This window comes from Thalassophryne amazonica, chromosome 10 (assembly GCF_902500255.1).
Source record: "Thalassophryne amazonica chromosome 10, fThaAma1.1, whole genome shotgun sequence".
In the NCBI taxonomy this organism is placed as follows: domain Eukaryota; kingdom Metazoa; phylum Chordata; class Actinopteri; order Batrachoidiformes; family Batrachoididae; genus Thalassophryne; species Thalassophryne amazonica.
In genome coordinates, this window is record NC_047112.1 from 76,999,140 (window position 1) to 77,023,606 (window position 24,467).

General features: G+C 42.2%; 1 protein-coding gene across 1 annotated transcript; it reads left to right on the top strand.

Moving 5' to 3' along the window:
• The first annotated feature begins 2,794 nt into the window (after positions 1–2,794).
• Positions 2,795–23,406, top strand: scp2b (sterol carrier protein 2b). The gene is made up of 5 exons (XM_034180326.1): positions 2,795–2,840; positions 3,691–3,781; positions 14,349–14,478; positions 16,522–16,601; positions 22,673–23,406. The coding sequence occupies exons 1-5, from the start codon at positions 2,818–2,820 to the stop codon at positions 22,766–22,768; spliced, it is 420 nt and encodes a 139-aa protein (XP_034036217.1). The 5' UTR covers positions 2,795–2,817; the 3' UTR covers positions 22,769–23,406.
• Positions 23,407–24,467: the final 1,061 nt, after the last annotated feature.

Here is a 24,467-nt window from a genome sequence, read left to right on the forward strand (position 1 = left end):
AAATGAGTGGTTACTTATGGAGACTTGTGTGAGGAATGTCACCTGCATTCTGAGGCAACTTCAGCTGTGACATTTTGACCACAGGTCCATTTCTCTCAGCATGACTGAGCATGCAGGTGCCTCAGTGTTGAGGACCCCAGTAACCAGAGACGGCCCTGTTCCACCTGGCTGTGACAGATAGATGGTTACTTTTGTGAGATGACTGTAGACCAGCTGTCTGCCAGGGACCAGCTGTCTGCCATCCAGGATCCAAGGTGGGTCTGTGGTGTGGTGGATATGGTGAAGTGAGGAGCAGATTTTAAGGTCCTGCCATTGCTCTATAAGGTTCTGCACGCGCTTATCTTGTGGAACTTGTCAAGTGTCACATTCTGTCTTGTACCTGTGGTGTCAGGGTGTAGACTTACTCTGTGTTCCTAAGGTTCGCATGTACAGCTTTTTCCTTACTGTACTCCAGTTTTATAGAATAATCTGCTAGTAGATGTGACAAACATGTTCTGTCAGTCTTAAAAAAATACCTCTTTACAGTTGTTAACTCTGCCAACGAAGATGTTTGCCCCTGTTTGTTTGTTTGTGAACAGTCTGGAGCCCACAATTTTTCATATATTGTTATCATTTTTTTCTTTTTTTTTACTGAAGTTTCATATCCTGATAGGCAAGAACTGATTCAATTTTCAAGGTTATAGGTGAAAAGGCAAAGTCAGGAAAAATCTTGTAAAATTGGAAAAATTCCTATCTTCGACATTGAATGAATTTTTTAAAATTCATAACTCTGTCCAAAAAGATCACATTTCTTTCATATTTGAGAGCATTATGTAGGATGGTATCCTTTATCAACTGACAATGTTTGATCCAGATCTGATCTAGATTACAGATTTTGTGGCCATTTAAAATTTAACATCGAAAACCCCATTTAATGTATATTTACATTATATCTTAATCAAACATGCCCCGATCACTCTCATATTTGAAAGTGAGGTGCAGACTGGCACTCACTATCACCTGACAAAGTTTGATCCAGATCTGATCTGGAAGTGAATTTTGTGAACATTTGAATGTGATATTGAAAAGCCCATTTGGTGTACATTTTGCATTATATTTCAATCAAAAGTGCCTCAATCACTCTCATTTGTGACAATGAGGTGCAAACTGGCACTCTCAATAAACAGACTAAGTTTGATGCACATCTGATCCATATTGCAGATTTAGCATATATTTGATTCTTTTTAACATTAAAAAGCCCATTTGATCTAGCCATAGTTTGCGTTCTATTTTAGGTTATGAAAAGTCACTTCTAACAGGACTTTGACCTTGAACATTTTTTCCAACGTAAAAATTTGTGGGGTTGGAAACTAGTGTTAGCGGAGGTTTGCGCTCTACAAGCACGGTGCTCTAGTTTAGAATTATAATGTATTTGAACTTTTTATATAAACATTTTACATTTACATTCTGTATATTTTTAGGTCCCTCCTAACTCAGCCACTATCAGACATTCGTGGCTGTGTTGCAAGAGATGAACTTCTCAAGCAAATAAGCTTCACAAGCAATTCCAAAAGTACAACATGATAAATGGACTGCATTTATATAGCACTTTTCCATCTGCATCAGACACTCAAAGTGCTTTACAATAATGCCTCACATTCACCCCGATGTCAGGGTGCTGCCACACAAGGTGCTCACTACACACCGAAGTAACTAGGGGATTAAGGCCCTTAGTGATTTTCCGGTCAGGCTGGGATTTGAACCAAGGATCCTCTGGTCTCAAACCCAACAGCTTCACAGCTAGACCATCGCCTCCCCTGGCATCTTGGCAGAATAGGTGATAATATAGTCGGAGGGCCTCAGCACATCACTTTCAGAACCAACAAAGAGAAGATACATTCAGAAAGGTCTACACCTGTGCAACTGAGCTGGTCATGTCCTTGGGCTGGACGTCGAACAAGTAAAGTTGCCACAAATACAAAAGTCGGTATGTAGACATGCTGGTTCAGCTGCCCTATGACCCACCCTGTACTACCCTTTTTGAGTTGTCAAAGTCCTTGACAACTCAAAAAGCAGTTTGAACAGGAAGGGCTGCTGCACTTGATTAAGCTGGAGAAAGTCCTACTCTGTGTGGATGCCATGGATGACCTGAACTGCAGTTCCTCTCCCTAAAGGCACAGCTGGACATGTTCAGTGCCAGTTACACCTACAGAAGTGTCAGAAATCATGAAAAACATGGCACCCTAGATCCAGATCCTAGACCTCTTCAAGTCATGTTGTACCACTTGTGTGTTTGCTGCCCGTTCAACTCACAATGTAATTCAAACAGAGCTGCACTGACATAAATAAAAATAGTATGTTGTTCTATTATGGCTTGTTCTGATTTCTTATTGGGGAAAAAAAGTTGAGATAGATGCATCAAAACAAGCTCCAAAAGAGAGTTCGTAATTCAGGAAGTGCTAGGATAATCACTTTCAATAAAATATTCTTACCACTGCACTCAGAAACATGGATAATTTGTCTGATATACTTGTCTTGCAGGTAAAAAAAAAACAAAAACAAAAAAACCCCCTGCATGCTTATATTTAGACTCCACATATTTGGATTGTTCTGTGTACACACAACACTGACACAACTGCAACCACAACGATGCAGCTGCTCAACCACTTCGAACATTAGGGGCAGTGAACGCAGCCTATTTATGCAAAGACCACAAACTGAACTTTCGACCGTGACCTGTGGGAGGCAGCAAAGTTTGTACAATACAACCAGAAGAAGAAGAAGACGAAGACGAAGAAGAAGAAGAGAAGCGGCGCTTTACTGTGACATTCCAGCAAAATGCCTGAATTACGGACTGCAAGGTAAGAGATAAAATGTTTTAGACACAGAAGATGTTCATTTTTTTACGTGGGTAACGAAGGCACTTTTTCAGCAGCATATTTCCAGGGGGGCCCACGGTGCGTGTTTCTCATTCGCCCTCAGCACATCTGTTCAAGGTTCCGGCTGGAAGCGAACCAGGATCCCAGTCGGTTTATGTAAACGTACGTGTGTAGTGACGGACAGGCTAAAGTCTTTAGCTTGGAAGTGATGTACTAGTGACGTGTGTTCAGGGAGTGTTTTGCACCATCCCATCATGCCTTGCACACGCAGTAGTTCCGGTAGTAAGATTTGTTTTGTTTGGCATTATGTACATTTCTCAGCCAATCAGAAAGCCAGTACCCACTACGTCATTCATAATGGTCAACACACGATTTACATGGGTGCTAGTCTTCCGTTTTATGACTGTTGTAAAAGTCAAAATTATTATTCCGTTATTTCTGTTTTTTTTTTATTATTTTTTTTTATGTAAAACCGAATGAAAACCAGCCTTGTGGTTCGAGCAGAGAGTCGAGACATCAGCTTGGCGGACGTAATAAGAAAGGGTTATTAACCGAGCAAGTGAGGTTAATAATTTGTTTATTATATGACTATTACATATATAAACATGCAAACTTGCCACACTGAGAAGCCCATTTATCAGATGTGACTTCAGATTTTATTTATTTATTTAGTCTCATGAGCAAAGACATCACCCAAGGCCGACGAGCTCAGTGTATTATAATCAGTCTACCAAGTTGGTCTCTGTTGACATCTGTCATTTGCCAGTTCATCAGTGTGTTCATTTTTTTCTTTGAACTATAAACTTTATTTTGTTTGCTTTTTCGTCCTAAGAATCGGAGCAGTTCACACTACTGCAAGCAGTGAACTGGAGGAATTCAAGGCACATGCTGTATTCCAGGAAATTAACAAGAAACTTCAAGAGGTAAGTACACGCGTCATTTAGACATGAGACGATGCGTTCAGCTGATGTGTTCTGATATGAGTACAAACCATTGGCCACTTAACGTATATGACACTTGTCATAATTTTGTTAAACATGAAAACAGCATCTGTGGAATTGATATATTCAGCAATACGATTGTGTTCAAAATAATAGCATTGCATTTTAAAAAAAGTGAGTAAAGCTCAAAATCCTTGAAATAGCTTTTATTTCCATACACGGAAATGCATTGGGAACACTGCACATTCTATTCTACAACAAAACATGCAGCAAAATTTATCAAATTTGTTACTATGTTACAGAAAGTCAAGAAAATGGAATGTTAGGCTGTTCAAAATAATAGCAGTGTCTATATTTTTCTTTCTGTGACCCTTATTGCAGCCTTACAGTTGGCCCTTATTTAAGGACGAAGCCAGCAAATGTCCATACTGGTTGTCATGCATTTTTCTCTGAAAATCTGAGTAAAATGGGTTGTTCCAGACATTGTTCAGAAGAACAGAATACTTTGAGTAAAAAGTTGATTGGAGAGGGGAAACATATAAAGAAATGCAGAAAATGATAGGCTGGACACGTAAAATGATCTCAAGTGCTTTAAAATGGCAACAAAACCAGAATGACGAAGAAAACAGAAAACCACCATTCAGATGGATCGAAGAATAGACAGAATGGCAAAGACTCAGCCATGATCATCTCCATGATGATCAGAGAAGGTCTAAAGTTATCTGTGAGTACTTTAACAATTAGAAGCCTCCTTCCATTGTATCCAGAAAGTATTCACAGCGCTTCACTTTTTCCACATTTGTTATGCTACACCCTTATTCCAAAATGGAATAAATTTTGTTTTGTTTTTTTTCCTTCAAAATTCTACTCGCAACGCCCCATAATGACAACATGGAGAAGTTGTTTTTTTTGTTTGTTTTTTTTTTTTTTGTTCTTGTTGAAAGTTTTGCAAATTTATTAAAAATAAATAGCTAAGAAATCACACGTACATAAGTAATCACACCCTTTGGTTAGTACTTTGTTGATGCACCTTTGGCAGCAATTACAGCCTCAGGTCTTGAATATGATGTCACAAGCTTTGTGCACCTATCTTTTGGTAGTTTTGTCCATTCCTCTTTGCAGCACCTCTGAAGCTCCATCAGGTTGGATGGGGAGTGTCGGTGCACAGCCATTTTCAGATCTCTCCAGAGATGTTCAGTCAGATTCAGGTCTGGGCTCTGGCTAGACCACTCAAGGACATTCACAGAGTTGTCCTGAAGCCACTCCTTTGATATCTTGGCTCTGTGCTTAGGGTCATTGTCCTGCTGAAAGATGAACCGTCGCCCCAGTCTGAGGTCAAGAGCACTCTGGAGCAGGTTTTCATCCATGATGTCTGTACATTGCTGCATTCATCTTTCCCTCAATCCTGACTAGTCTCCCAGTTCCTGCTGCTGAAGAACATCCCCACAGCATGATGCTGCCACTACCATCCTTCATTGTAGGGATGGTGCCTGGTTTCTTCCAAACATGACACCTGACAGTTACGCAAAATAGTTCAATCTTTGTCTCATCAGACCAGAGAATTTTGTTTCTCATGGTCTGAGAGTGGATTGCTGCAGAGATGGTTGTCCTTCTGGAAGGTTCTCCTCTCTCCACAGAGGAATGGTTTGCACTTTTGTTGTGATTTGGCGCTATGTAAATGAAATGTAATGAAATTATTTCCTACTATTTTTTGCTCTTTATTTAACTTTGTCTTTTATTTGTTTTATTGCCTCTTGCAATTCCATTGTTGTTTTTTATTTATTTATGATAGGAGGTAACTTGGTGCCCATTTTTTAAAATTATGTACAGCACTTTGGTTGACTGCTGTTGTTTTAAACGTGCTTTAGAAATAAAGGTTGAGTTGAGTTGCTGGAGCTCTGACAGAGTGACCATCGGGTTCTTGGTCACCTCCCTGACTAAGGCCCTTCTCCCCCGATCGCTCAGTTTAGATGGGCGGCCAGCTCCAGGAATCCAGCTCAGTTGGGATGTTGTGTAAAATGTAAATAAAAAATGGAATACAATGATTTGCAAATCCTCTTCAACCTATATTCAATTAAATACATCACAAAGACAAGATATTTAATGTTCAAATTGATAAACTTTGTTTTTGTGCAAATATTTGCTCATTTTCAAATGGATGCCTGCAACACATTTCAAAAAACCTGGGACAGTGGTATGTTTACCACTGTGTTACATCACCTTACCTTCTAACAACACTCAATAAGCGTTTTTGGAACTGAGGACACAAATTGTTGAAGCTTTGTAGGTTGAATTCTTTCCCATTCTTGCTTGATGTACGACTTCAGTTGTTCAACAGTCCGGGGTCTCCATTGTTGTATTTTGCGTTTCATAATGCGCCACACATTTTCAATGGACAACAGGTCTGGACTGCAGGCAGGCCAGTCTTGTACCTGCACTCTTTTACTACGAAGCCACGCTGTTTAACACATGCAGAATGTGGCTTGGCATCGTCTTGCTGAAATAAGCAGGGATGTCCTTGAAAAAGACGTTGCTTGGTTGGCAGCATGTGTTGCTCCAAAACCTGGATTTACCTTTCAGCATTGATGGTGCCATCACAGATGTGTAAGTTGCCCATGCCATGGGCACTAACACACCCCCATGCTATCACAGATACTGGCTTTTGAACTTTGCGCTGGTAACAATCTGGATGGTCTTTTTCCTCTTTTGTCCTGAGCATATGACATCCATGATTTCCAAAAACAATTTGAAATGTGGACTCATCAGACCACAGCACATGTTACCACTTTGCATCTGTTTATTTCAAAGGAGCTCGGGCCCAGAGAAGGCAGCAGCGTTTCTGGATGTTGTTGATGTATGGCTTTTGCTTTGCATGATAGAGTTTTAACTTGCACTTGTACATGTAGCGATGAACTGTGTTAACTGACAATGGTTTTCTGAAGTGTTCCTGAGCCCACGTGGTAAGATCCTTTACACAATGATGTGGGTTTTTAATGCAGTGCCGCCTGAGGGATTGAAGGTCACGTGCATTCAGTGTTGGTTTTTGGCCTTGCCTCTTACGTGTAGAAAGTTCTCCAGATTCTCTGAATCTTCTGATTATATTATGGACTGTAGATGATAAAATGCCTAAATTCCTTGCAATTGAACACTGAGAAACATCGTTCTTAAACTGTTGGACTGTTTTTTTCACACAGTTGTTCACAAAGTGATGATCCTCAGCCCAGCTTTGCTTGTGAATGGCTGAGCCTTTTGGGGATGCTCCTTTTATACCCAATCATGACACTCACCTGTTTCCAATTAGGTGTTCTTTGAGCATTCATCAACTTTCCCAGTCTTTTGTTGCCCCGTCCCAACTTTTTTGAAATGTGTTGCAGGCGTCCATTTCAAAATGAGCAAATATTTGCACAAAAACAATAAAGTTTATAAGTTTGAACATTAAATATCTTGTCTTTGTGGTGTATTCAATTGAATATAAGTTGAAGAGGATTTGCAAATCATTGTATTCTGTTTTTATTTCCATTTTACACAATGTCCCAACTTCATTGGAATTGGGGTTGTATATTTAAATGTTTTTCCACATTCCAAGTTCAGTGTTGGAGTATACCAAAGAATCAGTAGTTCATCAGTGGCACAAAACAGTCTTAATAGGATATTAATATTGTTTATGACCATTATTACTGGGATAATATATCATCCAACAAAAGTACCTATTGTGACAGGCCTGCTAAGTATGTGCCATGAGAGTCCATCTGGTGTCTTTTGCATGGAGTTAAAGCATTAAATCATTTGTCCACTAGAGGGCAAACTACCACTGATCATCTGTGGCTAACACCAGAATCTCTTCCTGGCTTCACATGATGAAGTTGAATCAGGAGTTTCTGTTTGAGAATTTCTGCCGTTTGGGTTGTGTTGTTCCACAGGAAGTTATTAAAATACTTTTCAGCCCTTGACATCCTATGATGTTTTCACTGCCAGCAGAACCAGTTTTACAGTGCAATTACATGTTTGTCCGCAGTTGTCAAAACAGTGGTATGTATGTTTGTAAAGCTTTTTTGTCCCCGCTAATTTTAACTCTCTGAGCATGAAACTAGTTCAGGATTTCAATCTTTCTTTCTAATTCCCACTGCTGTGGTGTGAGAGCTAAAGAAATGGGTTCCCTCCATGTGTCCGTCTGCCTGGAATGGTTAAGGGTCACTTTGGGGGGTGGTGGCATGGAGCCTATTCCATTCAGTGACTTGGAAACATTCATGTTTACATCCCTTGATTTGTCTAAAAAAAAAAAGATCTGTAAAAGTTATGATTTAGTAGTTATAGTGAAAGGTATTCATACTTATGTGCACTCATCATGTTATGAGATTAGTTTAGAACGTCTGAATTATGGTTAGTGCTGTTGTTTCCAAAGCAGAAGGTTCTGGTTCAAGACCATTCTCATGCAGTGTATCTGGTATAAAACTTGGTGCCATATTAACATGTAGATTCATCCAAGCTGAAGGAACTTACTCTTACTATTTTCAAAATTCCATGTCATTGAAAAATGAATACATGAAAATGCTCAAGGGTGCACAAATGTTTTGGCAGCACGATATGCAAGGAGTTTGATTTGTTATCAAGGAAAAACATCAGTGGATATGGATTGATATATTATACAAAATATTTTAAAAGTACAGTTTACATGACTGAGATTCGACTGACCCCCAATTGGCATTTCATTAGTTCATTGTTGGTAAATGTGGAGTTGTGTGCTTCTTATTCGCTTTACTGTGTTTTAGGGTGGGTTTAGGTATTTTAAACTCATACGAGGTCTGTCCATAAAGTATTGTACCTTTTTATTTATTTTTTTAAACTATATGGATTTGATTCATGTGTTTTCACATCAGGCAAGCTTGAACCCTCGTGCGCATGCGTGAGTTTTTCCACGCCTGTCGGTGACGTCATTCGCCTGTGAGCACGCCTTGTGGAAGGAGTGGTCCCGCCCCGTCGTCGGATTTTCATTGTCTGGAAATGGCGGAATGATTTGGGGTTTATTTCCATCAGAATTTTTTCAGAAGCTGTTAGAGACTGGCACCTGGAAACCATTCGAACAATTTATCTGGCTTTCGGTGAAAATTTTACGGGCTTCACAGAGAATAAGGACTGTTACTACAGCTTTAAGGATGGCCCACAATGGCGCTCGGCGCGCTGCGCTCTGAGCCGCGACGACAGGCACGAACCACCAGATTATTTCTAAACCGATGGCTGTGTGGAGGTGGGACATGCCTATCTCGGCTTTCAATGCTTACCAGTTGAGTGAGTTATAAGAGAAATTGTGGAGAGCTGGGCATGTCCCATCTTGTCCTCTGACACGCCGAAATGGAGGCGTTCTTTGTCGCGCTCGAACAGCGAATCGGTCATGACGCACAAAGCCTCCGCGCGGCTTTCCACGACAAAATCTCGTTAAAAGTGAAATCTGCCGGAAAACGGTTGATGTTCAGCTCTTGTGATAACCAGAGAAAGTGCACACGATGGTCCCAGCTCCACACAGCCATCCGTTTAGAAATAATCCGGTGGTTCGTGCCTGTCGTCGCGACTCGGAGCGCGGCGTGCCGAGCGTCATTGTGGTCCGTCCTTAAAGCTGTAGTAACATTCCTTATTCTCTGTGAAGCCTGTAAAATTTTCACCGAAAGCCAGATAAATTTTTCGAATGGTTTCCAGGTGCCAGTCTCTAACAGCTTCTGAAAAAATTCTGATGGAAAAATAACCCCAAGTCATTCCGCCATTTCCAGACAATGCAAATCCGACGACGGGGCGGGACCACTCCTTCCACAAGGCGTGCTTACAGGCGAATGACGTCACCGACAGGCGTGGAAAAACTCACGCATGCGCACGAGGGTTCAAGCTTGTCTGACGTGAAAACATATGAATCAAATCCATATAGTATAAAAAAAAAATAAAAAGGTACGATACTTTATGGACAGACCTCGTACATATCTTATTTCCTTGCCCATTGATTACAGTTCATAAGCCCATTTTATTTTAAAAATCTAAATATTACGCAATGCTAATATACCCGTGGTTGTATGAGCATAAAAATAGGAAACAGAATGTGACTTTTTGACCTCTTAAAATAGGTCAAGGTTAGCTGTTGTTGAACTTTTCCAAGGTCTGTGTCCCACAAATGGACCCTGTCAATTTGAAGACCCTGGCAGTAATAGGAATAAACTTATGATGAGCACAGACAGATGGACGGATGGACACAAAGTCTTCGCAATACCCAATGGCCATATTTTGGCCTTGGGTAAAAATGAGTTGGCCAAAGGTAAAAGCTTGCTTTGAAAAATACCACATCTGCAGCTTGTCAAGGTAAGGGGTGATGTGTTTGTGTATTTGCTGTGAAATATATGTGCATTCTTTTGTGAGAAATTATTCAACCAGTTAAAGTATGCTAAGATGAATAATGTGTTGTATGGCTGGGGGGGGCCTGGCTGCCTTTTTGTTTCTGTCTTTTGTTTTTCCTTCCAGGTGGCTTGCATTTGGGACTGAGTGGCTGTGTAGCTGAGTTTATCAGGACCTCACCCTGATCACCTGAGGCTGATCACCTGCGGCTCGTCAGGACTCACAGCTGTGGTGCATCTACATGGATTGGAACATGGTGGCATTTAAGACTGGAGTACACAGTGTGTATTTGCCAGAGACTCGACCTTGTGACCAGACGGGTGAGATCGTCGTCTCGAGAGCCATCTCATCATCCGTGGATGCAGAGAACGTCCAGGTTTGATGCATGGTCTGTGAAAGAGGAGAGGGTGAGGTCTCACGCTCGTCAGCACACTTCCTGAGGTACGTTAGATTTTGTGACTAACATTTATACAGTCAGTAAATATGGTGTCCCTCACACCTTATTATATTGAGCTGTATGTTGGTCGTGTAATCAGTTTCCACTGCAGTGGAGTTTTGTGAACTGGATGTTCCATGCCTGCAGGGTGGGAAGCTGATTAGTAATTAAGCCAGGAAGTGTTTGCTGTTTGTGCACCTTTGAGCGTTCTCTCTGTGTGTTGAGTGTGGACTCACATAATGATTACTTCTTTCACAGACTCGGTTTGTCGCGGCCACCTGGGGGGTGTCGGCGGGGTCCTTGGGTCCGAACCAGTTCTGGCTCTGGACCGTTAGCGCTGCTGGGAGCGCACCGCAATCCACCACGCCAGACCGTGCACTTTTATATTTTTCACAGCACTGTTATGTTCATTAAACTCTGTTATCCTTTGTACCGTGCTCTGCTTATTTTATACTGGGTCCTTCAAACGCTGGTCGGTTCTCCGGGCTGCGTCCGACACATAACAGTAGTCTCTGGCCAAACATCACGGACCCAGCGGTAGCAGAGACGGTAACGCGCCGGGAAGGCGGCAGCAGACGTTCAGAAGTTATCCGGATCAGTTGCGGGTGCTCTCCGCCTGGATGGTGCGCGTTGGAGAACCCATTACTGAATACTGATTTGAGCGCTCATGCAGCCGTGTTCCTGTGTGTGCCTTATCCGAGGGTCGTGGTGGAGTGTGACTGGCGATGGCTTCGCGTCACGCTCCGACCGGATAAGAGGTTTAAACGGGAGCTGCAAGAGTGTGTCTGTAATGGGTGCACGCGCACGGCGGAGCTCTGTGGCACGGGTCGCTGTGCTTCCCGTGTGACAGTTGTAGCCCCGTTTCCCCGGATGAAGATAACTACTGTGTCTGTTGTGTCAGCTCCGGTGTTATTTAGTTAAATCACATTTTTGGTTGTGTGTTACACAGAGCTGCGCACAGAAAGGCAGCATGAGTTTGTTTTCTCAGTTACCAAAGGGGGTTTTTAATTTTTAGCACTTTGGCTCCGTCTTTTGGTGACTGAGTCACACTACCGTCAAGCTCTTAAGTTGGAACAGGTGTGTTCCATTTGTTTGAGCTTGACGGTATAAATCACTTATTAGTTTTGTGTGTGTTCATTTTGTGTGGGTGTTTTTTGAGTTGGTTTTTGTGTGGGTTTTTATTTGTACACTATTTAGTGTCTGGGGTCGTGACCCTGCAGTTCTGTCTGGAGCAAAAAAAAGGACCCAAGCAACTTTATGTTAGTCTGTTAGTCTTTCTTTTTATTTCTTTCAGTTTCGCCTCCCAGGGTTTGATGGGACGGTCCCCTGGGGGGTCATGGGGGGGTAATTGGGTTGTTTTTTCTTTTTTCTTTTTTTTTGTTTTGTTTTTTGTTATGCCCTCTCTTCTCCTCTGACTCCAGCCGGGTGAGCCGTAGAGTCGGCGTTGCTGGAGTGGTGCAGTTTGGTTATGCTGGGCGTTTCCCTGGTAACCTCTGCACCCGGGAGGGGAGGGGGGGGGTTTGGGGTATTTTCTTTTTGTTCCCTCTCTTCTCCTCTGGCTCCAGCCGTGTGAGCCGTAGTGTCGGCGTTGCTGGAGTTGTGCAGTTTGGTTATGCTGGGCGTTTCCCAGGTAACCTCTGCACCTGGGGGGGGGGGGTGTTTTTGTTTGTTGATTCCCTGTTCCACCTCCGGCTTCAGCGCGCCTTTGAGCCGTCTGCCATCGGCGTGGCTGAGGTTTGGGGCAGTGGGATATACCCGCAGCTGGTGGGTGGTTTGGAAGTCGGAGGAGTGGCGTCGTTTTGTGCCGTCTGCCATAACCGCTGTTCCACTCCTCCCGGTTGGCTTCTGGGGTATAGTCACGGTTGGTGACACTGGACGTGCTTCCAGTTTCCACTGCGCCAAGGGGGTGGGGTTGGGGTTGTTTTGTTTGTATGTTTTTTTTTTTTTTTCTCCTTTTGTTTTCCCCCCAGTTTCCGCCCTCAGGGTTTGACTGTGGTGTCGTCTGGCGGGGAAAGGGCTGTGGGTCCATCTAGCCATAGACGGCCGGGGCTGGGTCCGTTGGTCATGAGGGGAGGCGTCTCCTGGGGTTGATGGAATGGTCCTCTGGGAGGCGCTGGGAGTCCCCGTGGGTGACATTGGATCCCAGAGGGACCTCGGCTGTGGTTATTACTCCTGGAGCTGGCGGGATGTCCTCTGGGGGGTGTTGGTCCCTACATGTCGTTGGGGGGGGGGGGGGGGGGGGGGTGTTAGTGTTTTTATTTGCTAGCTTAAGTTTGGGTTTTTCTTTTCTCCCTTCCCGGGGTTTGATGGAACGGTCCTCTGGGGAGGGGGGGGGGGGTGTTAGCATTTTTATTTGTAAGCTTAAGTTTGGGTTGTGTTTTTCTTTTCTCCTCTTCCCGGGGTTTGATGGGACAGTCCCCTGGGGAGGGGGGGGGTGTTTTGGTTGTTTGTGTTTGTCTTTTTTGTTTTATGACTAATCAGACTGTGAACATGGTTGGACAAAGGCTGACCGCACAGGTTCAAGAACTCCTGGCCACACCTGTGCTAATTGACTGATAGAAACAAGGGCAAAGATGCAGCCAGAGGAGAAGATATCAACCGTTCTGTTAGATGAAGATTCTGTTGGAAGATGAATGCGGATACGGTTTCCAGCCATGGTCCCTGGAGGGGGGTGTTTCTCCTGGGCCAGGTTTGTGTGGTCGCCGGGAGGCTTCCCGTGAGGGTGGGGTACTGTTGTATGGCTGGGGGGGCCTGGCTGCCTTTTTGTTTCTGTCTTTGTTTTTCCTTCCAGGTGGCTTGCATTTGGGACTGAGTGGCTGTGTAGCTGAGTTTATCAGGACCTCACCCTGATCACCTGAGGCTGATCACCTGCGGCTCGTCAGGAATCACAGCTGTGGTGCATCTACATGGATTGGAACATGGTGGCATTTAAGACTGGAGTACACAGTGTGTATTTGCCAGAGACTCGACCTTGTGACCAGACGGGTGAGATCGTCGTCTCGAGAGCCATCTCATCATCAGTGGATGCAGAGAACGTCCAGGTTTGATGCATGGTCTGTGAAAGAGGAGGGGGTGAGGTCTCACGCTCGTCAGCACACTTCCTGAGGTACGTTAGATTTTGTGACTAACATTTATACAGTCAGTAAATATGGTGTCCCTCACACCTTATTATATTGAGCTGTATGTTGGTCGTGTAATCAGCTTCCACTGCAGTGGAGTTTTGTGAATTGGATGTTCCATGCCTGCAGGGTGGGAAGCTGATTAGTAATTAAGCCAGGAAGTGTTTGCTGTTTGTGCACCTTTGAGCGTTCTCTCTGTGTATTGAGTGTGGACTCACATAATGATTCCTTCTTTCACAGATTCGGTTTGTCGCGGCCACCTGGGGGGTGTCGGCGGGGTCCTTGGGTCCGAACCAGTTCTGGCTCTGGACCGTTAGCGCTGCTGGGAGCGCACCGCAATCCACCACGCCAGACCGCGCACTTTTATATTTTTCACAGCACTGTTATGTTCATTAAACTCTGTTATCCTTTGTACCGTGCTCTGCTTATTTTATACTGGGTCCTTCAAATGCTGGTCGGTTCTCCGGGCTGCGTCCGACACATAACATAATGTCTAAGAAAAGCATTCGACATCCCGGAGTATCTACGTGTAAACAGCAGGTTTTTGTGACATTCCAGTGCCAATCAATTTATTATTGTTAAACAGATTTGCGCAGTATATATAAAACTCTCTTTTGAACAGGATGGAGAGCAGTTTGTGAAGAAGATTGGTGGAGTATTCGCCTTCAAAGTGAGGGATGGTCCAAATGGAAAAGAGGCAACATGGGTTGTGGATGTGAAGAATGGCAAAGGCTGTGTTCACAATGACACTGGTGAGCAACATCCTAGGTTATACATATAAAGTGTTGCACAAAGTAAAATACAATAAATATGCCCCATTGTTCTGGTGGATTACTTTTAAAAAGTAATAAAATAGGAAATGTAGCTCAGTCACATGGGGTGTGCAGCCAGTACATTCTGAGTGCCGGTCCCAAACCTGGATAGATGAGTAGGGTTACTTCAGGAAGAGTATTCGGCGTGAAACAAGCTAACTCGACCATGTAGGGTACAAATCAAATTTCTATACCAGCGACCACTACCGTTGCTGTTGCCCAACAGGGTGCCGGTGGAAATTGGTTTACTGCTGGAAGAAGAAAAGAAATCTAAAAAGAAATCTAAAAGTGTGGAGAGTCATACAGAGAGCTAGCTGACATGGAGAGGAGAAAGGTAGACATATTGTGTGTGCAGGAGACCAAGTAGAAGGGAAGTAAGGCCAGGAACATAGGTGGTGGGTTCAAGTTGTTGTATCATGGTGTTAATGGGAAGAGAAATGGCGTTGGAGTCATTCTAAAGGAAGAGCATGTTAAGAGTGTGTTAGAGCTTAAGCGAGTGGCTGACAGGGTGATGAGTGTGAAGTTTGACATTGATGGGATGATGATGATGAATACCATCAGTTCATATCCCCCACAGGTAGGCTGTGAGATGGAGAAAGAAGATTTCTAGAGTGAGTTAGATAAGGTGGTGGAGAGTGTGCCCAAACATGAAAGAGTGGTGATAGGAGCGGACTTGATCAAGAAGTAATAAGTAGATATGGTATCAGGGACAGGAATGTGGAAGGACAGATTGTAGTTGATTTTGCAAAACGGATGGAAATGGATGTGGTGAATATCTACTTTAACCCGTTTTGCCCTACTGGCAACAATTGTTGCTGATGTGTATCACTGTCATTTTCTCCTCACAATAAAAAATCTCAAAGGTACTAATGCAACTTTTTCCACTTAGAAAAAAAAATCTGGGCATAAACAGGTTCAGAATAGGGAGGAGCACAGGGTGACATATAATAGTGGAGAAAGATGCACACAGGTGGACTAGTACAAGAGAGTAGTCAGCTATGTTGTATGGCTTAGAGACGGTGGCGCTAACAAAAAGACAGGAGGCAGAGCTTGACGTGGCAGAGCTGAAGATGTGATTCTGTTTGGGAGTGACAAGGGTGGACAGGATTAGGAACGAACATATCAGAGGGACAGCTCAGGTAGGTCACTTTTGAGACAAAGAGAGGTGAGACTGAGATGGTTTGGACATGTGCAAAAGAGGGACCCAGGGTATATGGAGAGAAGGCTATTGAGGCTGGCGCCACCGGGCAGGAGGAGAAAAGGAAGGCCAAAGAGGAGGTTTAATTGCTGAAGGAGGACATGCAGGTGATTGGTATGAAAGTGGAAGATTCAGAAGACAGGGTGAAATGGAAACGATTGATCTACTTTGGCACCCCCTAATGGGAGCAGCCGAAAGAAGAAGACCGTTGAGAACAAAAAATTCTTAAGTCTAGTTTTAAAAACCTAGTTCACAGAATTGGCAGTAGATGTCAGTAACGCTGTAGAACTGCAGCAGAATAGACAGTTTGTGATGGACTTGTAAAAGACAACATCAAGATTTTATATTATCATCAGCACAAGATAGTGCTTACTACCTGAAGTCTATGTGTACCAATTGACCACCAAGCATTTTGAGCTTCTACTGACGTCAATGTGTTATACTCACTGGCTCTTGCACCACCATGCTTAGTGAGCAGCTATTAAGGTTAACAGCAGTTGAAGTCGCCCTGAAAAGATGTACGCTATAGGTCATAACGTCATTATCTGTGACAAATTGGCAACAAAATTGTCTAAAACCGACAATTTTGTGCAAACTTCAAATTTAAATGTACAAGTTGAAGTAGAAACATACATATATGTTTAGCACTGACACCGTGATGTGACTGTTGGAGCTGCATGTTCAGGATCCTACTGCTAACCGTTGGCTACATGGTAATCTTGAATGAACAAATATTCCACAGATGAATGTTGCAGTTTTTGTATTCAACTGTCTGTGCCCCACAGGTACGAAAGCTGATTGCACAGTTTCCATCTTGGATTCAGATTTAGTGGCTTTAATGACGGGGAAAATGAACCCACAGGCTGTAAGTATTCAACGCCATTCTGCTGGAAGATGGTGATGATGTTTGGTTTTTTTTATGTCTAAAAATTGCCATTTTTGTCTTTGAATGCAAATTTCATTGTTCTGTGATGCAAATTTTGTGAGAATCCGTGGAAGTAGTTTTGACGTAATCCTTCAAAGCCTATATAAAGTGAAACTTAATCCAAAATCCGGATCTGGAACTGGATCATCTCCAAAATTTATCGGAGTCTTCCTTGGCCTAATATGCATCTGTGGTGAAAATCCATGCAGTAGTTTTAATGTAATCTTGCTAACAGACAGACAAATAAATAAACTGTGATGATTTTATTACGTCCTTGGCGGATGTAACAACTAACGTCCAGACAGCAGGAGAGATTTGTCTGAACTCCCCTCAAAGTTTTGAACACGTACAAAACATTCTGATGAACTTTGCGGACATCAGCTGACAAAGGAACTTATTTTGCTGGATGGAAAAAGGACTTTTGCTGGACAGACTGGGGCTTGTACACAGCTAGCCACATTGTCACAGAACACTTCCTGTTTCTCGTACAAGAGTCTTTCACAAAGACACAAGGGTCTAAGCAACAGTGTTTCTGCCATTTCATTGGTAGTGTTTGCTGTTGCTTGTCAGACCAGCATGTTGGGGTGCTTAATTTCAAAGGAAATGCCTCTGTGCATTTGTGTGTGCATGCTGGTGTTAATGTGCCCCCAGCATTCGAATTAAATAACAGCTCATGAAGAGCATTGTGAGTGTTCATGGAACTGTGAAGAGTGGTGGGAACTGCATTCTGTGCTGTATGCCAAAATGGAAAATTCAGTTGTATAAAATTGTGTTTCACAATTCATAAATGGTAAATGGATCACATTTATGCTTTTCCATCTGCATCAGACGCTCAAAGCGCTTTACAATTATGCCTCACATTCACCTATTCACACAGACACACCGACGTCAGGGTGCTGCCATGCAAGGTACTCACTACACACCGGGAGCAACTCGGGGATTAAGGACATTGCCCAATGGCCCTTAGTCATTTTCCGGTCAGGTTAGGGTTTGAGCCGAGGATCCTCTGGTCTGAAAACGCAACGCTCTCACCACTAGACCATGACCTCATAAACACCTGTATGGATGTGATCATTTCTTACCCAGCTTTGTGAAGTATACCTGTAAACTGACTGATCAGAATGATTCCATAATGACTGGATTCTCTGCAGACTGGAACCCTTCATGTAGCTACAAATAGAAAAAGCTAAATGAAGACCAGCACTAACACAGAAACAAAAGAAAGCAAAGTTCCAGTGGGATTAAAAACAATCATGGATGAAAGTGGTATTTGGAGATTAATTGCCAATCTGCTAAATTGATGCGGCAGGACCTTTTGCTTGGTGTTGTTACCTGAATGTTGGGTAAAAGGACAAGTGTGATTACCGTAACTGCCTCAACCGTCAGTGGCTCCTGGTGTACAATGTGTATTTGGAGACTTCACAGTCCATCAGCAGGAAATTGATTTGGTGGTGGTGATGAGTTGTCAGGGTGATGATGCATCTTGCTACAGAGAAGAGTGTTAAAAGCTTTTCTACATGGCCAGCAAACAGTATCTCAGTCCAAATGAAAATTAGTGGTGGAAATTACAAAAGAGTGGTCCTTGGTAAGGCTCCATCTGCAAAGCTGATCTCACAGCCACTATTTGAGAAAAGTGGAACCAGCGTGATGGAGATAATTGTCTTTCATTAGTGAAGTTCATTCCTCAGGCCAACATAAAAGTCAGAGCAGAAAAAAAAGAACTTGTTTAAGGTATGTTTTGTGAAGACATTTTTAGCTGTTGAACAAAACTAGTTTTGTCATATCTGATTTATTTGGTGTAGAATAATGACTGTAATCCTGTAAGGGTTGTATGGGGTTGTGGATTACATACAGCAAAATTAGTTTTCGGCATTTAACTCTTCCGAATTACAGTTAGACATAATCCAACCACTCTGAGCACTGTGAGGCCACAGTCCATCATCTGGGTACCATGTCCAGAGACTCATTCGCCCACTGTACATTATTTAAAAGATCCAGTATCAAGTGGCTGATTCATGATCTATTGATCCTGGTTACACAAGTCCATTTTCTGACTGAAAGTGAGGATTTGATTAGCCAGTCTGGGTTCTATCATCTGAGATGATTGCACACACTATCCTTTCTTGGCTGCTCCCCCTTGGGTTGCCACAGCAGATCATCAGTTTCCATCTCACCCTGTCCTCTGCATCTTCCTCTGTCAAGCCAACCACCTGCATGTCCTCCATCACCACATCCATAAATCTTATCCTTCTCCTCCTGCCTGGTAGTTACATCCTGAGCATCGTCCTCTCTGTGTTCTTGTGTCCCTCCTCTGCACGTCCAAACAATGTGCCCTCTCTGACTTTGTCCCGGACCCATGCAGAGTCCCTCTGATGTATTGATTCCTAATCCTGTCAATCCTTGTCACTCCCAAATAAAAATTTTTAGCACCACTGTCTGTAAGCCATGCAACATGGCTGGTCTCACAACAGTCTTTTTACATGTGTTAGCACATACAAAGACTGAACCCCAGCTTTAGAGACACAGCGTTGGTTAATGATAATTTTACATAATTTAATTTAACCTTTATTTAACCAGGGTAGTCCCATTGAGATCGATATCCCTTTTGCAAGGGAGACTTGGACAGTTATGAAGTTTCCAATCCACCTAAACTGCATGTCTTTAAATGTGTGAGGAAACCAGAGCCCCTGGAGGAAACCCATGCAAACACGGGGAGAACATGCAAACTCCACACAGAAAGGCCACTGGTGGGAATCAGTCCCGTGACCTTCTTGCTGTGAGGCAAAAGTGATAACCACTAATCCACCGTGCTGCCAAATAATATGCATGTTTTGATTGTGGAAAACCCACAAAGATATGGGGAGAACATTCAAATACCACACTGTGCCACCATGCTATGAGTCTGAGTTTTATTTATTTTTTAAACATGCACTAAACAAAAATATGTAAATTAACAAAAAAAAAGTACATTTGCCAGATATGTGCTCCTGAACCCTGACACCTTTGTCAGGATTATCCATCCACTTGGCAGTTGTATATTAAGATGCTACTTAAAGAGTATGATGGTTGTGGAGGTGTTCTGTGGGTGACCGGTCTAAAATGTGCAGTTGATCATGAAAAATGGCATTGAACTACAGTATGGTCGATGCTGATTATGCAGGCTATGCAAGAACTGGGATATTTCCAACTTACAGGAAATGTGTACAGATCCTTGAACCCTGGGGCCATGCATTATCAAATTGGTTATGACAGTGAGCTGTCAGGTCAAGATTTCAGTTAGGAGGACGGGTATTCAGGTGAGCTTTACTAAGGTGGTTTCTGACCATTTATGCTGAATCTGTTTGGCCGTGCAAACCGGTTGTTGTTTCAGATGGTCTCTCAGGTGGTCCTGAGCTGGTGTGGTTGTAAGTGATCTGCGGTTGTGAGGCTGGTTGGATGTACTGCCAAGTTCTCAGAAACAGTGTTGGAGGCGGCTTACAGTAGTGAAATGGACATTCTGTTTACTGGCAACTGCTCTGGTCAGCATTCCTGCAGTCAGTGTGACAAAAGGCGGATTGTATACCCGCCATATTGGATTTTGGTCACGCAGGGGATTGTGGGAAATGTGTGCCTGCTGCGGATGCACAGACACGCTCAGAAAGTAAGCAAAAGGCTCCGAATGCCGGAGGTTACTTGTGTCCCTGGATGCTTCAGTAACAATCTCAGGGATAAACATGTGAACGTCTGTGTTTTTCCACTTAGAAACAAGCAGATTCATAATATTGGAAGGACTGGAAATAATGAAAAAGATTTTCTCCGTTACAGCAGTGTTTTGTTTTTTTCCAGTGGAAAAAGGTCAAATATTAAGCATTTTATGATCCTTTGATATAAAACCTCTAAATATGTGCAATTTCCCCCGTCACTCACAAGGTAATACCTCGTAGAAGCAAGTTAGTGGGAACTTACGTCTCTATCAGATATGTATCACGTCCATAGCGTATTCACCCGTTGGAGCACCCAGGCTTCTCCAGGTGAAATTCTGCCTGAAGCAGGGGTTGGCCAATGCACAAGCATGGCCAATATGTTCGTCAGAACGTCCAGTTCAATAAAATGTCTGATTTTAATCACAAATAAAAAATAAATCACAACTCACCTGTTTGTTTGTTTGTTTTTCCTTTTCTCATTCGATAAATATGTTCCTTGTAATTCATTTTAATTTTGGGTAAAAATATAGTTGAGGTGTGTGTGTGTGCATGTTTTATGTACTGTAGGTAGTGAAGAAAAAAAAAAAAATCCTCCAAAACAATTTTACAACTAAATTAAGACATTAGAGCTTACAGATGTTACTGCATTTTTGAGTTCATGAAGTGAATGCAGTTTTAGGAATTTTCAGACTTGGGGTTTTTTAGTGTTCCCACCTCTGCATATTTGTTTTTTTTTGTTTGTTTTTTTTTTTTTGCTGACACATTCAACACTTGTGTTATTTTGTTATTGTGAATCACATGAAAAACATCATGTTCTGTGTTGTACGTTAGCTGGGATCATGTTTCTCCCTGAGCTTTCTAAACTTGTTAGCTTTGTGGTGTGCAGTGGGGCAATTCTACAATAACAGAATTACAATGACGGCAAAATCTGGCCATATTTTCACTTAAAATCACTTAAAATAAATAAATAAATACATATTTTACTGCCAGATTTTAAACTTTTTTTTCTTTTTGCTCTCCAGTCCAGAAGCATCATTGTAACACAGTGACATTTAGGGCAGTCACAATTATTACAATATTCGCCAATCGAGATTATTTTTCATATTCGCGATCACCGTGAATTATTTATTTTATCCATAAAGCATAAAACGACTCCGAATCTGACGTCATTGTGCTGCAGCCTTGCTCACTCTGTTTCGCTCTCGTCTTAAGGCAAGACAATAACACGGATGCTGAGATCCGTCCTGCCGTTTGGATAAGACGGCCGATTAAAGCAGTGGCCGTCTTCTTCAAAGCCCTCTAAAATGCGGAGTTTACCGAAGGAGCTGTCGGTGTGTGTGTGTGCACGGAGTCAACAGGCTGCAGACTGCGAGGGAGGGGGTGGGGGAGGGAGATTCCTGAATGGAGGCACGACACGTTAGTCTGCTGAGAACCATCAGTGCACGCAGCGAGCGCGGAGCAGAGAGAGGATTTTAACCTGCGTGAACATGTTAAAAAAAAAAACGTGGAGCTGCCTTTACTTCTCTCTGAACTTTCTCTCCCGGTGTGATTCTGCCGTTACCACCCTGTTCACACCATGTGCGTGTCGTATACTGAATTTATGAGATCAAGAAATGAAAGAAACAGTCAAATATCTTTAAAAACATATTTAAAAAATGAGAATATATGAATGAACGTGGAGAAGCTATGGTGATGTTCAGATGCACAGATCACAAAAAGCAGGTGAGAACTCTGAACTTTAACAGCTGTTATTTTCCAAAGGTATTTATTTGTTCAATCTTGAGCTTAATGTAGTGTTTAAGCACAAAACATGACTAATGAGGAGAAACAATTTCAGAAATGCAACAGAAACAACCACAAATCAGAAAAAGCTGGGACTGTATGTAAAATGAAGATAAAAATAAAAATGTTGCACTATTCCAGTTTCTCCACTCACAGAAGCCAAATGTTCTTCCAGAGTTGTGTAATTATACTACGATAGCAGAATATAAAGAAGGGGAAAAAAGAAAAAAATAGACAATATATTCGTCAATCACAATTATTTGTCTGACATTTAATCATCTCCAGAAATTCCTAATCGTGACAGCCCTAGTGACATTGTGTTATGATGTTTCATAAGCTGCTGCTGTTGCTTGTCCTTGGTGTTGCCCCACTTCCTCACACCCAAGTTAATCTCTCAACCAGTAGTGTGTCGTTCTCTTCAACTCCCATCTGGCTGCACCTTTTCTGCTTCTTAACGATGGGCTTCGTGGTTCTTATTTTGGGTGGAAGATGATCCATGATCCCACTTCTAACAGCTGAGATGTTTGTGTCCTTTGTGATCCACAGGCGTTTTTCCAGGGTAAACTGAAGATCACTGGGAACATGGGTCTGGCAATGAAGCTTCAAAACCTGCAGTTGATGCCAGGCAAAGCCAAGCTGTAGATGTGTCAGAGCTCAGCTCGGCTGCACAGTGAATGCTGAATTGGGCTAAACTTTACTACTGTGACACAAAGCAGGCAGGTTTGTCTCCTGGTCTGTTTTCAGATAAATCCCAGAGGGTCTGCACCTCGTTGTAAGTACTGGACTGAAGAACTTTCCTGTTACTGATCTCACTGGGTGGTGGATTACTCAGCCCTGCACTTCTAACTGCACAAACCTGTAGGAAGGTAGATCATTCTCTCAAGAAAATCAGTGTCAACCCATCTCATGTTGATGCCCTTGATAGGAGAGATTGGTGCTCCCCCTGCCCAAACCCCAACTATTTCAGTTTAATATTTCAGCATTCATATAGGTCAAGTTCTTATTTGTTTAACAAACGTCAATATAATTTTTTCCCCGTTTTACTAATGAACATTCTTCTCTGTGTTGGAGTTTTTTTTTTTTTTTCTCTAGCTGAGTGATTCACAACAGACCAAGTGCCTCAACTCAGATTTGTTCCAAGAGTTTTAACAAACTCACCACTATGGGCATGACATGTTTTATATGCAGCTGGCTGTTGTATTAACGGACGGGATTGTGATACTTTGCGCTTGTCATTATAGTATGAAAAAGATGTCTAATAAATTTTGTGGTAAGGTGTATTTAGTTGTCTTGCAATTATTTGTATGTGTGTCCTTTTGTTTAAATATTAATAACCTCCACCTACGAAGTCGGAGGAGGTTATGTTTTCACCTTTTTTGTCTTGTTTATTTGTGAACAGCCTGGAGCCCCCATTTTTTCATATATTATTATAATTTTTTTTACTGAAGATTCATATCCTGATATGAAAGAACTGATTCAATTTTCAAGGTCAAAGTCATAAAAAAATATTGGAAATGGGAAAACCAAATGTTAAAAAATTCATAGGTGTCAAAAAAGATCAAATTTCTTTCATATTTGAGAGTGTTATGTAGGATGGTATCCCTTATCGACTGAAAAAGTTTGATCTGGATCTGGTCTGGATGACAGATTTTGTGGCCATTTAAATTTAACATCGAAAACCCCATTTAATGTATATTTTACATTATATCTTAATCAAATGTGCCCCAATCACTCTCATCTTTGAACTTAAGGTGCAGACTGGCACTCACTATCACGTGACAAAGTTTGATCCAGATCTGATCTGGATTGTGAATTTTGTGGACATTTGAATTTAATATTGAAAAGCCCATTTGATATATATTTTGCATTATATCTCAGTCAAAGGTATCTCAGTCAAAGGTACCTCAGTCACTCTCATTTGTGACTGAGGTGCAAACTGGCACTCAGTGAATAGACTAAGTTAGATCTGCATCTGATCAGTATTGCGGATTTAGCGAATAACTGATTTTAACATTGAAAAGCCCTTTTGGTCAAGATTTTGTATTATATTTTAGCTTTTGAAAAGCCACTTCTAACAGCAGTTTGACCATGAAAATCTTTTACACGCTAAAAATTTGTGTAATTGGAAACTAGTGTTGGTGGATGTTTGTGCTGTACGTGCACGGTGCTCTAGTTTTATTTAGAACACCTTTGTGAACTCTTTCACAACACCTGGCTTTGATGGTTTTAGATTTTTACATATATATACAAAAAACTCCTAAAAGACTAAAAATTCTAAGACATTTGATTCTTAGAAGGAAAAATCCTTTGGACTTTTAGAATGATTGGTAATGAAAAGTTT

Coding starts and splice junctions, on each gene's coding strand:
- scp2b (XM_034180326.1), top strand. CDS start 2,818: ATGCCTGAATTACGGACTGCAAG. Junction 3,782..14,348: donor TTAACAAGAAACTTCAAGAG/GTAAGTACACGC, acceptor TCTTTTGAACAG/GATGGAGAGCAGTTTGTGAA. Junction 14,479..16,521: donor CTGTGTTCACAATGACACTG/GTGAGCAACATC, acceptor TGTGCCCCACAG/GTACGAAAGCTGATTGCACA.